This window comes from Myxocyprinus asiaticus, chromosome 37 (genome assembly GCF_019703515.2).
Source record: "Myxocyprinus asiaticus isolate MX2 ecotype Aquarium Trade chromosome 37, UBuf_Myxa_2, whole genome shotgun sequence".
NCBI lineage: Eukaryota > Metazoa > Chordata > Actinopteri > Cypriniformes > Catostomidae > Myxocyprinus > Myxocyprinus asiaticus.
This window is the reverse complement of record NC_059380.1, coordinates 18,927,658-18,944,372: the sequence shown is the minus strand read 5'-3', so window position 1 is coordinate 18,944,372 and position 16,715 is coordinate 18,927,658. Positions and strand designations below refer to the sequence as shown.

General features: G+C 41.0%; 1 protein-coding gene across 3 annotated transcripts in view; it reads left to right on the top strand.

Annotated features, from left to right (window-relative positions):
* Positions 1–16,715, top strand: part of LOC127428236 (copine-5-like) — a 209,751-nt gene that overhangs the window by 185,893 nt on the left and 7,143 nt on the right. For all 3 annotated transcript variants that reach the window (XM_051676445.1, XM_051676446.1, XM_051676447.1), the window contains one exon: positions 2,964–3,021. In XM_051676445.1, the coding sequence (XP_051532405.1) occupies positions 2,964–3,021 (58 nt within the window). The remainder of the gene's footprint in view (positions 1–2,963; positions 3,022–16,715) is intronic.

Here is a 16,715-nt window from a genome sequence, read left to right as displayed (position 1 = left end):
GGAGAATGATAATGAGAAACAACAACATTAGGAGCACATTCATTTGTCATGATAGAACAGGGCAGGCTTCGAATGATAAGCAAGTCAGGATGCTCAAAGGCAAGCAGAGGTCTGTCATCAACCAATCAGAGATGATGTGTAACATGAAAAACGGTAGGATTAATCAATTAGACAGCTCTTTGTCAGATGGAACCGCCTGCTTGCTGTGTGACTGATGATAGCCTTAATAGAAGTTCCTGTGCTTAGTCACACACCCTGACAACATTTCATGCCATTATTGCCTCCATCCCGCTTTTTGCACCCTTCACTAAAGCATGGATCTCATTAGTTTAGCCCCAAACTGTCTGTCATAGTTCTAGACATCTACAGGGTGCATTTTCCTCCCTTACACACTTGTAGATTCATACAGATGAACAGAAATAGTTCACCCAAAAATTAAAAATGTTGTCATTGTTTACTCATCCTCATATTGTTTCAAGCTTGTATGTGTACGGTTAGCCAGCTGGTACATGATAGTTGTGCGGTATGTGTAAACTTAACTCCCCTGGCCTCAAGAGGCACACTAGCGACAAACTCTAGAGGCTATGGCATTTAGCCTCCTTGTTAGTGTGCCCACCTCCCATGGTGGAGATGCTGGTTCGAATCCTGTTAGGAGCGGGTCAAGCAAGGCTGGTTACATATGTTTTTATTTTTTTCAGTGGAAGCCAAAAGAAGACATAATTACTCATAGAGAAGAAGAATTATTACTCAAAAAATGCAAACACCTTTTATAGTTTATAGTAACCAGGGGCTGTCAAGCTCCAATAAAGAGTAAAAGCAGCCTGGTCCCATGAACATTACGTGACCGTGGCAAAATGTTTGCAAAACGTAATTACATGCCTTATTTCACATTTGGCTGCAGTTTCCCTGGGAAATGTACAGTGGGGGGCGCCAAATGTGAGTGAAATTGTGTCGTAATCAGACAAGGTTTTTTTAGGTGAATATTCATAATAATCAGGCCGTCTCCTTCAGGCTATGCTAGGGTGGGCAGGGGGATAGAATAGGTGGGCAGTTACTCAGACTACTAATTTAATGTTTTTAATTGGCGTAACATGGCTTAATTGTCAAGACACTTTTCCCCTATATTAAAAAATATATTGAAATAAATAAACTGATAAGCATTGTATGTAATCATAAGATTGAAGTGGGCCCTGACAACCTTATTCTTGGTTTATTACCTCCATTACTAAGAAATAAAATAAAGCAATACACTTTAAGAGTAATTAGAATTACAGCCATATTTTGTTTGAAACACGGTGTACGTTTCTGTGTTCATATATCTTGATGGGGGGATTTGAAGCTGTGTGCATGATGTCTATGTGTGCTGAGCTTTTTCTCTACTGTTGTCAAGGAAACTATGGGGAATTAACAGAGTGTTTTGTTTTCCCATTACTTCAAACCTGGCCTGTCAATCATGTCAGAAGAGGATAGCACAAATGGGGCAACCAACTTCAATTATTCATGGTGCCCTGCCTCTCTTTTATGACATGCAGGCGTGACACGACTGTCATAAACTCTGCTGCGCACTGATCATTTAAGATTGTGGTAGATGGAGACAACTTACACTCGCCATCAGTAATAGTCTATTTGCTTTTATTTTCTTGGACCGAAAAATTCCAGTTTGGTCTACAAAACCGGCTGGGAACAATAGGAAAGTTGTTTTTATTGGAGAACATCTCAAAGGGGAGATGGTATTAATATTTGGAGCTGCCATCACTGGAAATACAGCACCGAAAACAGATCAAACATCGTTTTGTGTGCACTTTTATTTATTTATGCTTTTACATCTTTGCTTCTTACAATCAGATGCCTCACAATAAGATATTTATACTTTCAGTAAAGTTTAATCTTACATCTAAAAGTTTAGTCATATTGCTCAATAGGATTTCACACCACATACAGACAATTATGAATGTGGAAAATGTTAGGCAGATGCTATGTGTACCCCATTGTAAATGGTAGTTTCCATTTGGGTATATTCAGTATTCTCTTCTTTTTGCACCATGGTGAAAATCAGTAAATGAAATCAAAATGAGCAATGAATCAAATTCCACTATTTGGAAATCCGGGAACAAAGACAAGCGGAATGATACAAACAGTGAAGCATCCCAGAACTTGTATACCAGAGATCTGGGGAAAAGGCTAATTGTTATACTACAAATCAGCACTCTTGCAATGCCACTTGGCCAATCAGTTTCGAGGACTGGTTGGGAACTGTTATATAATGCTAATCAGCTTGTATTTGGAAAGTTCCTTTAATTTTTTTTTTCATTACAATGCAAACTGTAGAATTTGTAATAAAACCAAACCACAACAAGATGGTATTACTCACACAGCGTGCAAGTCTTTAAACTTTTCATAAAGAAGGAACATCTGTTGAAAAAGTGATAATAATTTGTTACATCCAAATAACTGTGTGATCACATTGACAAAGACAATGTGACAATGCAAAGAATCCATGTGAGTTTCACCAAATGTGCCTCACTATGACCTCAATAATGAAACTTTTCTTAAAAATATGGTGAGGGAAATATTTTCTCATCTTGCAGGTGACTCATCTTGAACACCCTGAGATATTTGTCTCCTCTGATTCAATGACATGCACGTTTACGCATCAACAAACGCCTTCGCTTTTATGGTTTATCGTTCCCTTTCAGATATGGAATTTGCGATCATTTGCTGTTTATTGTTACCTGTCTTGCTTGTAATGAGTCTCTAATATTTTTAGTGTCTGTGTTATGGATAGATTGCAAAATCACATAGTTTTTCATTGCTGAAATATAACTTGAGTTGTTTTTATTTTAGCGTACAGGATACACACAATTGCATTACCATTCTGAGACTTAAGATTCAACTGTTGTCATTGTACCTTAAAATGTGTTAATACTAAATTGAGAATTGAAATGCTGTTGTTTTGCCATCAGGCAGCCAAGCTTCCCATGTCCATCATTATTGTTGGAGTTGGTCAAGCTGAATTTGATGGTAAGTCAGTTATCTTTTCTATCTTTTCTAGAAGAGAATGGGATCCATTTGCTTCATGTTGATTGGCTTCATTATGAAGAATTTGGGGTAAAATAAAAGCATTCTGGGAAATTATGTATTCTTGCACCTTGAGCCATAAAATGAAAGTAAATGTATTACATTTAATCAAATAAAAATCATATTTATGTGTATATATATGATTTTAAAATTATGAAATCATATACATTACCATTCAAAAGTTTAGGGTCACTTACTCATTCTTTTTTTTTCTTTTTTTTTCACATTTTAGAATAATAGTAAAGTCATCACAACTATGGAATAATAGAAATGGAAATATGGGAATTATGTTGTGACTAAAAAAAATCCAAAATAAATCAAAACTGTGTTATATTTTAGCATCTTCAAAGTAGTCACCCTTTGCCTAGAATTTGCAGACATGTACTCTTGACATTTTTTCAACCAACTTCTTGAGGTATCACCCTGGGATGATTTTTAAACAGTACTGAAGGAGCTCCCATCTATAAGCTGGGCACTTAGTGGCTGCTTTTCTTAATTATTCAGTCCAAGTCATCAATTTCAAAAACTTTTATTTTTATTTTTATTTTTATAAAATTGTCATTTTGTAATTAAATAAATTATTATGTTGGCACAATTATATTTATGTCTACAAAACAAATTTCAAACATTTAAGCATACACCTTCAGATCAAAAGATTTTTAAGATCATGAGAAATATTTCAGCAAGTGACCCCAAACTTTTGAACGGTAGTGTACATATACAGTATATGTGAACACGAACATGATGTGTAAGTTTAACCGATACGTTTTTTGTTAATTGACTACAAATTAAGAGAAACAGAGATGTCTCCGCTAAACTGTATGGTACAGTGGTAAGAAATTAATCGAATGTTAGCCTTAGATATCTGCATATTAATGACCGTGGTGCTGATTATTTATTTTGTGGAAAAACAAGGCAAGTTGTGTCCCACACAAAACACTATGCACTATGTACTTACAAAATATACTATGCACTCAGCCATGTAGAGTATGAATTTTCAAAGTGTAGTATTGTCCCAAATGAAACACTTGTTTACTATATGGAAGCATCCGCCGTTTAACAGTTGACGGAAGTGACATTTCAAGTGCACGGGATATGTTGCCACTAGCTTTATCGTGTTGCCAACCTCAGTTCAACACTAGTATCTTAAATAACATACATACGTATGTACTCAGCTTGGGGTTATTGTAAAGCGTTCCACTCACATTTGTAAGGGACAATATCCACTGAATTTTCGCTAGCTGCTACATTCTTCGTAATTTACAACTGTTTTATCAGACCAGCAATGCAGCCAGGTAACTCCGCCCCTTTCGCTATGTATGACAAGCCGTGTGCACTGAGTGCATGAAGTGTCCAACATTTCACACTCCGTTTTGACAGTTGAAAAAGTGCATCATCCGTGTACTTAAAGTACATGTCTTTTACAGCATTTTTCTGCATTTTAATTTTCATACTACTCTCACTACTTACACTACAAAATGTCCTAGAATTGTGCAGAAATGTGTGGTTTGGGACAGGATTAGTTTTCAGTGTGGCACTGACTTACAGCAGGGTTTCAGAAAGGATATATTAATCTTCAAATATGTGCTGTGGCTGATTTTAATGATATATAATAATTATAATTCATTATAATAAATAATCAATTGATGGCTTCTGTTATTGAGGTTGCCGCATGGTTGCAGAAAGATTATGGAAATTATGAGGTTAAGGGTACGTTAGGGGAACCAGTGTTTACAACCTAAAACAAATGTTCTATGGGGCTGCGTAGCCCTGAACGGGTGGCCAATAACTCTGAATGGTGCACAACTTAAATAAATATAAATAAATAAATATGATTTTGACATTTTTGCACCATGCATCATTAACATTTACCATGCATCATTAGCAAAGACCCCCCAAAATATTTTTACAAATGGAGACCAAATCAATAACTCAAGGCTTCAATTTGACCTAAACCCAGGTGAAAACCCTAAAGTTGTTTACAGTGATTAGTCAAACAAATGATCCAAAAGCAATTAACATGATTGATTTTCTTGGTCAGAGCTGTGTATGGGGTATAAGTGATCTGGGGATCATTTAAAGAGACCCAGAATGAGGTAATCACTGAGCAAGATGTAATTATCAACCATATTGCATTAGGTAATAAGCACATATTGTACCATCACGTCGGGGCATGTAGTGAGCTGTCAGTCCACTTGGGAAGTCGAGAGGTTGAGAGAGACTTTGTCAATATTGAAATAGATTGTCCAGGAATAACAGCATACACTATGTATGCAGAGGTGGATGATGAGCTGCTATTGGATGAGGTTAGCAGGTCATGTTGAGAGGGCCTGTTGTTTGAGAAGTCGGTAATGGAATTTTCTGCGTGCACTCTTGTTACAGCAACCAATTATTTCCTGCTGGTGCCAAAGCAGTGAGAGATAATTAAGGAAATTATGGCACTGAGTAGTTTTGAGACACCCAGAAAGACTTCATCAAATGACTTTGTAACTTTGAATACAGTTAAAGAATAATTCACTCAACAATGAAAATTTGGTAACATTAGATAATGCCTTAATTAACATTAGTTAACATGAACTAACAGTGAAAAACACTTATTTACAGCATTTAGTAATCAATATACTAACACATAATAAATATACTAACACATTTCTTAACATTAAAAAGATGTATAAGTTAATATTACTTAATGCATTAGCTAACATTAACTAACAATGAGCAACACCCTTTTACAGCATTTATTAATCTTAGTTTGTTCATTTATAGATATACTGTATAGTTAATGTGAACTTACAAAGAACAGCACCTCTTTACAGTGTTTATTAATGTTAATTTATACGAAAGAATATAATAATACATTTCTTAACATTAAAAAGGTGTTTAAGATAACATTATGTCTCATGGCCTTCATTTGCGCATTCCCGCGAAGTCCGTAGGACGAAGAGACCGTAGGATGTCCCAATCACTGACATATAGAACTGGATTGCTCATGACATCATAACAGTGAAGCCACTGCGCCGCCATATTGCTATGCCCAAACATTCCAATGTCCCTATTGACTTAATAGGATATCATCTCTTTTCAGCAAGTAAACATTAGTCATTTAATCACTGATTTTATTTCTGAAATCTGCATGTACATCCCTACCACGCAAACGTCCAGCACATGTAATTATTTATTTAAAGTCTGGAATTTTTCCTGTTTCTTGAAAGCCCAAGATAGTTATGTATATCTGTATCAAACAGTCTGCCTCTAACAAACTTCAGTGGCGAATAGATCAGCTGAATGTAAACAAGTTCACTGAAACTGAGGTAAGATACAAACAGACATTTTCAGACTTATTTATTGTGTACATCAAAGTGTTTGTTCACAGTTACTTTTTTATGTTTTCATCATAAAGTCCCTTGTTCTCACGGTCACTTGAATAAGAGCGTGCGCTCTCTCTCCCCCATCACACGTGCAGCGGGCACGCAGAGAGGGAGGCATGCAAAGCAAAGTTGGTTCAAATTAAACTGATACGCTAGGTTTAAATGGCAAGCGAACACATATTTATGACATGTATCCATGTATGACTACAGAGAGCACTTCAATATGAAAACAAGAAAATCCCGGGCATTTAAGGTAATTTAGAAATCTCAGTCTGACTTTTTTAAAGTCCCTTTCAGAGGTAAGGCTGTATTGTCACCCTCAACAAGCAGATATTACAGCTTTTCCTACTTACATTACAACTTGTGGACAGTCCTTTGGGGATTGTTGTGCTGCACTAATAAACTGAACACCAGGGCAGGTGAATGTTCTGACATCACGAACGGTGTATATCTTCTCCCTTATAATGAATATTATCCATAATGTGCAAAAAAAAAATTAAACATGATTGTCACTAGAGGGCAAAATGCAACTGTTGTATCCGCAGGTCAGAGGCTGTGAAACGGGGGTTTTTTTGCCTGTCAGTCATTGATGCTTTATGAGAGTTTGGGTATACCAAGGTGGCTGCCTCAACACTTCCGGTGGCTTCACCTTCTGCAGTCAGTTTAATGTTGTGTCAGCGATCCAGTTCTGTATATTCACTGGCAGCCAAAAGTTTGGAATAATGTACAGATTTTGTTGTTTCGGAAGGCAGTTGGTACTTTAATTCACCAAAGTGGCATTCAACTGATCACAAAGTATAGTCAGGACATTACTGATGTAAAAAACAGCACCATCACTATTTTAAAAAGTCAATTTTGATCAAATCTAGACAGGCCCCATTTCCAGCAGCCATCACTCCAACACTTTATCCTTGAGAAATAATGCTAAATTGCTAATTTGGTACTAGAAAATCATTGCCATTATATCAAACACTGCTGAAAGCTTTTTGGTTCATTAAATGAAGCTTAACATTGTCTTTGTGTTTGTTTTTGAGTTGCCACAGTATACAATAGACTGGCATATCTTGAGGTCTATATTAGGTCAAAAATGACAAAAAAGAAACAACTTTCTCTAGAAACTCGTCAGTCAATCATTGTTTTGAGGAATGAAGGCTATACAATGCTTGAAATTGCCAAAAAAACGGAAGATTTCATACAAAGGTGTACACTACAGTCTTCAAAGACAAAGGACAAATGGCTCTAACAAGGACAGAAAGAGGATAAGTACATCAGAGTTTCTAGTTTGAGAAATGGATGCCTCACATGTCCTCAGCTGACAGCTTCATTGAATTCTACCCACTCAACACCAGTTTCATGTACAACAGTAAAGAGAAGACTCAGGGGTGCAGGCCTTATGGGAAGAATTGCAAAATACACTTTTGAAGCAGAAAAAAAAAAAGAGAAAATGTTAGAGTAAAGAAACACAGAAATTGGACAAAAGATAATTGAAATAGAGTGTTATGGATCTTAACCCCATTGAGCTTTAGTGGGATCAGCTAGACTGTAAGGCATGTGAGAAGTGATCAGTTGAATGCCACTTTGGTGAATAAAAGTAACAATTTCTTTCCATAAGAGCAAAATCTGTACATTATTCCAAACTTTTGGCCATCAGTGTGTATATATATATATATATATATATATATACACACCGATCAGCCATAACATTAAAACCACCTGCCTAATATGGGGGTTAGCACTGTTTTGGCAGCACGAGAAGGACCTACACAATGTTAGGCAGGTGGTTTTAATGTTGTGGCTGATCGGTGTATATCTATAAATTAACGTAAACCAAGATTAATAAATGCTGTAAAAGGGTGTTGTTCACTGTTAGTTCACGTTAGCTAATGTATTAAGTAATGTTAACTTATACACCTTTTTAATGTTAAGAAATGTGTTAGTATACAGTATGTATTAATTAACATTAACCAACATTAATAAATGCTGTAAATAAGTGTTGTTCATTGTTAGTTCATGTTAACTAATGCATTAACTAGGGGTGGGTAAAAATATTGTTTTTCCGATTAATCGCTATCTTCATTTGAACGATCTTGATATCAATACTTAAATCCCAAGATCGATCTTTCACTAAATGCGCAACCCTCCACAACAGTGAGAGGAAATCACTCGCATTTGCAACCAACATTTGTGCTATGTGACTAAAGTGAATATATTTGCAACTGGCTGGTAAATGTTTACATTTCACTTACCAGTAATTGTGTAGTTTAGTCGTGAAATGTTCAGCAGCGAGATTCTTTCACAGCGTGTTGAGAGTAAAAGTTGTTCCATGTAATGTGTGCCCAAGACAAGATCCACGCAACCCATTTGTCATTGAATACTGTCTCTTGTAAAAGCCTACCCTTTCTGTTCTTTACAGTCAGTTGTTGATCAAAAACAACTAAAACATTTTTTTATTCTAATCATGCATCGCACAGATGAGGTAAAACCATTCGAGTCCTCTCTAGTTAACATGCGCTCATTTAAAGGCGCTGTTAACAGAAATGCCGTTCCCTTACAATTCAGTTCACTCGACGTTACGTCATGCTGACGCATATGGGCAATCCTTTTCCGACGACCTAGTTGAAACCCTTCTGCAATAACACCAATCATAAGTTTGGCTATGGTGTTTAAGGACCACCCTTTTAGGTGTGAAGCTGTCCGGTATATAAGTGGGTGCGCAAACACCATTCCTCTGAATTTTCTTCCTTCAAGACTGCACGCATCTCTCTCATCTAGAAGCCCTCTACAACTTCTCCATCGACATACACGAGTCAGCGGGCAGGATCTTCACGGCAACGAGAAGGCTCTCCACTCCCCTACAGTGTTCCGGCTAACATTTACTCCGCCTCACCACTTGACGCTTCACTGGTGAACGGGCCGCTTCAGCATCCTGATTCCTCGCTAATCAATGTACTGTAGATACAAAAATCATAAGTAAAGCATTGTCTATAAGATTAGAATCGGTAATCAAAACCTTAATACATACTGACCAAACTGGATTTATTACAAGAAGGTTAATAAATTTAATTACTTTTTATAATAACTCCACCGCCAAGAACAAACCACCTTTTATAATAGCATCACTGGATGCAGAAAAGGCATTCAACAAGGTGGAGTGGTCCTTTCTCTTCTCTGCACTTTGTCATTTTGGTTTTAAATCACATTTCACCAACTGGATCAAAAGACTTTACAAAGCACCTGCAGCCTCAGTCATACCCAATGGAATCATCTCAAAGCCATTTCCTTTAAAAAGAGGTACTCGCCAAGGATGCCCATTGTCTCCCCTATTATTTGCACTTTTCATTGAATCAGATTGGGATGTTGAGGTCAAGAACTACCCCTTCAGATGTATAGTTGAAAAAATCAAATTATCTTGGGATCCATATCTCACCTAATATAAACGTTCTGTTCAAACTGAATCATGATCTTCTTTTGCAAAAAATACAAAACAACCTTGACAGATGGAACAAATTACCCTTATACTTAAGTGGCCACATATCTACCATAAAAATTAACATACTTTCAAAAGTAAATTACCTCTTTTCCATGATTCCTGTTACTCCACCCCCGTTCTCATGGTTCTCTTCTCTCAATAGTGCAACCATTAAATTTTACTGGAAGAACAAAAACCTAGAATAAAACTATCCACCTTGCAGAAGCGGACTCAGAGCTCCAAACTTTTACACCTTCCGTCTTTCACAACAACTCATTTTTATCTATCACTGGACCCACAACCTAAATTTTCCCTGGCTAGATATAGAAAATAAACTTATGCAACAATTAGATATTACATTTCTTGCATTCATAGGCAAATCTATAAAAATACATCCTTGTTATAAAGATAATATTACCATTAATACCACACTGAATGCCTGGTTGAATACACATAACCTGTTAAATTTCAGTCTAGAACCATCAAATTATGCTGCACTGTGGCACAATCCCATGTTTCTAATTAATAATAAACCTATTCATTTTCAACATGGAGTTAGAGAGGAGTAACCAGCCTGTGTCAGCTATACAGTGATGGATTGTTCATGACCTTTGGCCATATTCAGCTGAAATACAACATTCCAAACTAGGCTTACCTTCAATACATACAGTTAAGAGAAGCAATAAGAAAAAAACTGGTTCAAGAACATTAAAAACAGTAACTTTCCTCTTTACCAAGCACTTTCCCTCCTAAAACCAAATAAATTATTAACATCCGCAGATAAGTCAATAGCAGTTCCCATTCAAAAATCACCGAGATCACAACATCAACTGGCAAACAGTCTGCAATAATATAAACTCCATGTCCTGTAATAGTAAAATTCAATTGATTCAATATAAACTTATACATAGAACACATGTATACACATTTAACTCATAAACTCTACCAGATGGGATATATAGAGAACAACAAATGTACATACTCTCCAGACTATGTCTACGGCTATTTCCATGCTTTTTGGCTCTGCCAACAAGTTCAGCAGGTCTGAGGTCATGAGCAGGCTATCGGAGATCCTTGACCTTGGCATCTCAGTGTGTCCCAAAGTAGCGTTACTTGGAGACTTATCTACACTAGCCATATCTAAACACCTAGAACCATTTTTACTCATTGCATTGACTATAGCCAAAAATATATATATATATATATATATATACATACATATATATATATATATATATATATATATATATATATTTTACTCAACAAAACTTTAAACAAACCTCTGGCTCAATCTGCTAACAACGCACTGCAATATGGAAAAACGAATAGCATCTGTAAAATCCAAAACTGAAACCTTCAATCAGACTTGGTCCCCTTTCTTCCAGTATATACAGACCTGATTCCCTGTTGCATTCCTACATACTATCACAAACCCTGAAATAGAACCATGTTTGTATTTTATAATGTCAGTCGATAACAGTGTGTCACCATATGCAGTTTATTTTATTGTTTCCATATATTTCTTTCGTCTTTCGATATTCCTTTGTTTTCCTTTTCTTTAGTATGCATCTGTCAGTTGCCCTTGGTTTGTATCTGAAAATCCTTGTCATGTCAGTTTGTGTCTTGTGCATATATGGAGAAATAAAAAAATAAAATAAAAATTAAAAAGAAGGGTTTCAACTAGTTCGTCGGAAAAGGATTTCCCATATGCTTCAGCATGACACAATGTCTCGTTCCCTTCATCTAAGGGAACGTCATGGTTACTGGTGTAACCTCCGTTCCCTGATGGAGGGAACGAGACGTTGGTGTTGATGTAGTGACACTAGGGGTCACTCTTGGGAGCCCGAGACACCTCTGGTCTTTGATAAAAGGCCAATGAAAATTGGCGAGTGGTATTTCCATGCCACTCCCCCGAACATACGGGTATAAAAGGAGCTGGTATGCAACCACTCATTCAGGTTTTACGCTGAGGAGCCGATATAAGGTCCGGCCATTTCAGCGGGTAGTTCAGCGTTGTGGCAGGAGGGACCAACGTCTCGTTCCCTCCATCAGGGAACGGAGGTTACACCAGTAACCATGACGTTCCCTATCTGTCACTCACTCGACGTTGGTGTCGATGTAGTGACAATAGGGGTCCCTATACAAAACACCACAAGGCTGAACTGTGTTACGTGAACTGGCGGTGTGTGGTGGGTAGACTTGCTGTGTGCCTCATAGCCAGCACACCAGGTCGACACGTAACCTCCCCAACACAGTTATGAGTGTCGAACGGCCCTTTTTGGGGACAAGTCGACTACCCAAAGATAGAGACAGGCTTAACCCAGTCGTGGCCTCTTTTCCCCTTCTCTTTTTCCACTCCCTAAAAAAGAAGGGGGATTATCTGACTGGGCCGCCAGGTCTAGTCGGGGGGTGTCCTTCCCAAGGGGAGGACACCGCGGAGACCACACCTCGCCCCAAGAGAGGGGGGGATATTTAAGTGGAAGAATACGTCACATGGTCTTTCCAACCATGTGGAGAGCCTTCAAGGTAGATCCTGCCCAATGGGGGAGGAGTTACTACAACATGGAGACTGGGGCAGAGGGGCTCTGCCCAAGGAAGACACAGTTTGCCAGCAGGGAAATGAATTAGCGGAAGATATAGATCGCATGGGGTTAGCCTTACAGGGAACCGCCACATGCGGAGCACCTACCCCAGAACCGGGCTATTAGTTAGCGCGTGTACTGGGCCGGCAGCGAGTCTCTCCGAAAACTCGACTGCCACAGGGCTCGGAGGAAGTCAACCAGGGAACAATTTTGTGAACACTACTGGGAATTAACAGCACACGTCTTCAGCTCAAAAGGAGGTGGAAGGCGCTATGTGCAAGCGATACACCCGGCCGGCTATCCCGGGCTTATCCGCTTGTTGCGTGCCACTACCTGGGACGAAACCGGTTCCACCTGGAGGTTGTAGAACCTTGCAAAGGTGTTGGGTGTTGCCCAGCCCGCTGCTCTTCAAATGTCTGTTAGAGAGGCACCCCTGGCCAAGGCCCAAGAAGCCGCTACACCACGGGTAGAATGGGCTCGTAGCCCTACCGGGGTGGCATGTTTTGGGCGAGATATGCCATAGTTATGGCGTCAACGAGCCAGTGGGCGATCCTCTGCTTGGAGACAGCACTTCCTTTCCGCTGTGCACCAAAAGCAGACAAAGAGCTGCTCAGAGATTCTAAAGCTCTGCGTGCGATCCAAATAGATGCGTAAAGCACGCACCGGACACAGTGACGACAGGGCTGGGTCTGCCTCCTCCTGGGGCAGCACTTGCAGGTTCACCACCTAGTCCCTAAAGGGGTGGTGGGAACCTTGGGCGCATAGCCCGGTCAGGGTCTCAGGATCACGTGAGAGTAACCTGGACCGAACTCCAGGCACGTTTCACTGACAGAGAACGCTTGCAGGTCACCTACCCTCTTGATGGAAGTGAGCGCAGTCAGGAGGGCAGTCTTCAAGGAGAGTGCCTTAAGCTCGGCTGACTGCAAGCTCAAAGGGGGCTCTCTGTAGACCCTGAAGAACTACAGAGGTCCGATGAGGGAACGAGGCACGGCCTGGAGGGATTCAGCCTCCTGGTGCCGCTTAGGAACCTGATGATCAGATCATGCTTCCCTAAGGACTTACCGTCGACTGCGTCGTGGTGTGCTGCTATGGCAGCAATGTACACCTTCAAGGTGGAAGGGCACAGCCTCCCTTCCAACCTCTCTTGCAGGAAGGAAAGCACTGATCTGACTGCGCATCTCTGGGGGTCTTCCCGATGGGAAGAGCACCACTTAGCGAACAGACGCCACTTAAAGGCATACAGGCGCCTCGTAGAGGGAACCCTAGCCTGAGTGAACGTGTCTACCATCGCAGGTGGGAGACAGCTCAGGTCTTCCGCGTCCCGTCCAGGGGCCAGACATGGAGATTCCAGAGGTCTGGGCGTGGGTGCCGGATGGTGCCCCTTCCCTGAGAAAGAAGGTCCTTCCTCAGGGGAATTTGCCCGGAGGGAGCTGTCGCGAGGAGCGTGAGGTCCGAGCACCACGTCTGGGCGGGCCTGTAGGGTGCTTACCAGGACGACCTTCTCCTCGTCCTCCCTGACCTTGCACAGGGTCTGTGCAAGCAGGCTCACTGGGGGAAAACGCATATTTGCAAATGCCAGGGGACCAGCTGTGTGCCAGCGCGTCTATGCCGAGGAAGGCCTCGGTCAGGGCATACCAGAGCGGGCAGTGGGGAGGATTCTTGGGAGGCGAACAGGTGCACCTGTGCCTGTCGAATCGACTCCAAATCAGCTGGACCACCTGAAGGTGGAGTCTCCACTCTCCCTTGAGGGTAACCTGTTGTGACGGCACGTCCGCCGAAGTGTTGAGGTTGCCCGGGATGTGAGTGGCTTGCAGCGACTTGATGTGCTGCTGACTCCGTTGGAGGAGACAGCGGGCGAGTTGTGACATACAGCGGGAGCGCAGACCGCCTTGGCGGTTGACATACAGGTGCTGGTCATATAATTAGAATATCATCAAAAAGTTGATTTATTTCACTAATTCCATTCAAAAAGTGAAACTTGTATATTATATTCATTCATTACACACAGACTGATATATTTCAAATGTTTATTTCTTTTAATTTTGATGATTACAACTGACAACTAAGGAAAATCCCAAATTCAGTATCTCAGAAAATTAGAATATTACTTAAGACCAATACAAAGAAAGGATTTTTAGAAATCTTGGCCAACTGAAAAGTATGAACATGAAAAGTATGAGCATGTACAGTACTCAATACTTAGTTGGGGCTCCTTTTGCCTGAATTACTGCAGCAATGCGGCGTGGCATGGAGTCGATCAGTCTGTGGCACTGCTCAGGTGTTATGAGACCCCAGGTTACTCTGATAGTGGCCTTCAGCTCTTCTGCATTGTTGGGTCTGGCATATCGCATCTTCCTCTTCACAATACCCCATAGATTTTCTATGGGGTTAAGGTCAGGCGAGTTTGCTGGCCAATTAAGAACAGGGATACCATGGTCCTTAAACCAGATACTGGTTGCTTTGGCACTGTGTGCAGGTGCCAAGTCCTGTTGGAAAATGAAATCTGCATCTCCATAAAGTTGGTCAGCAGCAGGAAGCATGAAGTGCTCTAAAACTTCCTGGTATACAGCTGCGTTGACCTTGGACCTCAGAAAACACAGTGGACCAACACCAGCAGATGACATGGCACCCCAAACCATCACTGACTGTGGAAACTTTACACTGGACCTCAAGCAACGTGGATTGTGTGCCTTTCCTCTCTTCCTCCAGACTCTGGGACCCTGATTTCCAAAGGAAATGCAAAATTTACTTTCATCAGAGAACATAACTTTGGACCACTCAGCAGCAGTCCAGTCCTTTTTGTCTTTAGCCCAGGCGAGACACTTCAGATGCTGTCTGTTGTTCAAGAGTGGCTTGACACAAGGAATGCGACAGCTGAAACCCATGTCTTGCATACGTCTGTGCGTAGTGGTTCTCCCCCACATTTTTGAATGGGTTTTGTTTCACAATCCTCTCCAGGGTGCGGTTATCCCTATTGCTTGTACACTTTTTTCTACCACATCTTTTCCTTCCCTTCGCCTCTCTATTAATGTGCTTGGACACAGAGTTCTGTGAACAGCCAGCCTCTTTTGCAATGACCTTTTGTATCTTGCCCTCCTTGTGCAACGTATCAATGGTCGTCTTTTGGACAACTGTCAAGTCAGCAGTCTTCCCCATGATTGTGTAGCGTACAGAACTAGACTGAGAGACCATTTAAAGGCCTTTGCAGGTGTTTTGAGTTAATTAGCTGATTAGAGTGTGGCACCAGGTGTCTTCAATATTGAACCTTTTCACAATATTCTAATTTTCTGAGATACTGAATTTGGGATTTTCCTTACTTTTCAGTTATAATCATCAAAATTAAAAGAAATAAATATTTGAAATATATCAGTCTGTGTGTAATGAATGAATATAATATACAAGTTTCACTTTTTGAATGGAATTAGTGAAATAAATCAACTTTTTGATGATATTCTAATTATATGACCAGCACCTGTATGCTACCACTGCCGTGCTGTCTGTCCGAACTAGCACGTGCTTGCCCTGGATCAACGGCCGGAACCTCCGCAGGGTGAGCAGAATTGGCAGTAACTCGAGGCAGTTGATGTGCCAACGCAGCCGCAGACCCGTCCAGAGGCCGGCGGCTGCATGCCCGTTGCCAACAGCGCCCCAGCCCGTTTTTGGAGGCGTCTGTCGTGACCTTGACGCGCCTGGAGACCAGTTCTAGGGGAACACCTGCTCGTAGAAATGAGAGGTCGGTCCAAGGGCTGAAAAGACGGTGACAGACCGACGTAATGGCCACGCGGTGTGTCCCGTGGTGCCATGCCCGTCTCGGGACTCGAGTCTGGAGCCAGTGCTGAAGCGGCCTCATATGCATCAACCCGAGCGGGGTGGCCACCGCCAAGGATGCCATATGCCCCAGGAGCCTCTGAAAAAGCTTCAGTGGAACCGCTGTTTTCTGTTTGAATGCCTTCAAACAGGCCAGCACCGACTGGGCGCGCTAGTTCGTAAGGTGCACCGTCAAGGAGACCGAGTCCAACTCCAAACCGAGAAAAGAGATGCTCTGAACCGGGAGGAGCTTGCTTTTTTCCCAGTTGACCCAAAGCCCTAGTCGGCTGAGGTGTGAGAGCACCAGGTCCCTGTGTGCACATAACACGTCTCGAGAGTGAGCTAAGATTAGCCAGTTGTCGAGATAGTTGAGAATGCGAATGCCCACCTCCCTTAACGGGGCAAGGGCAG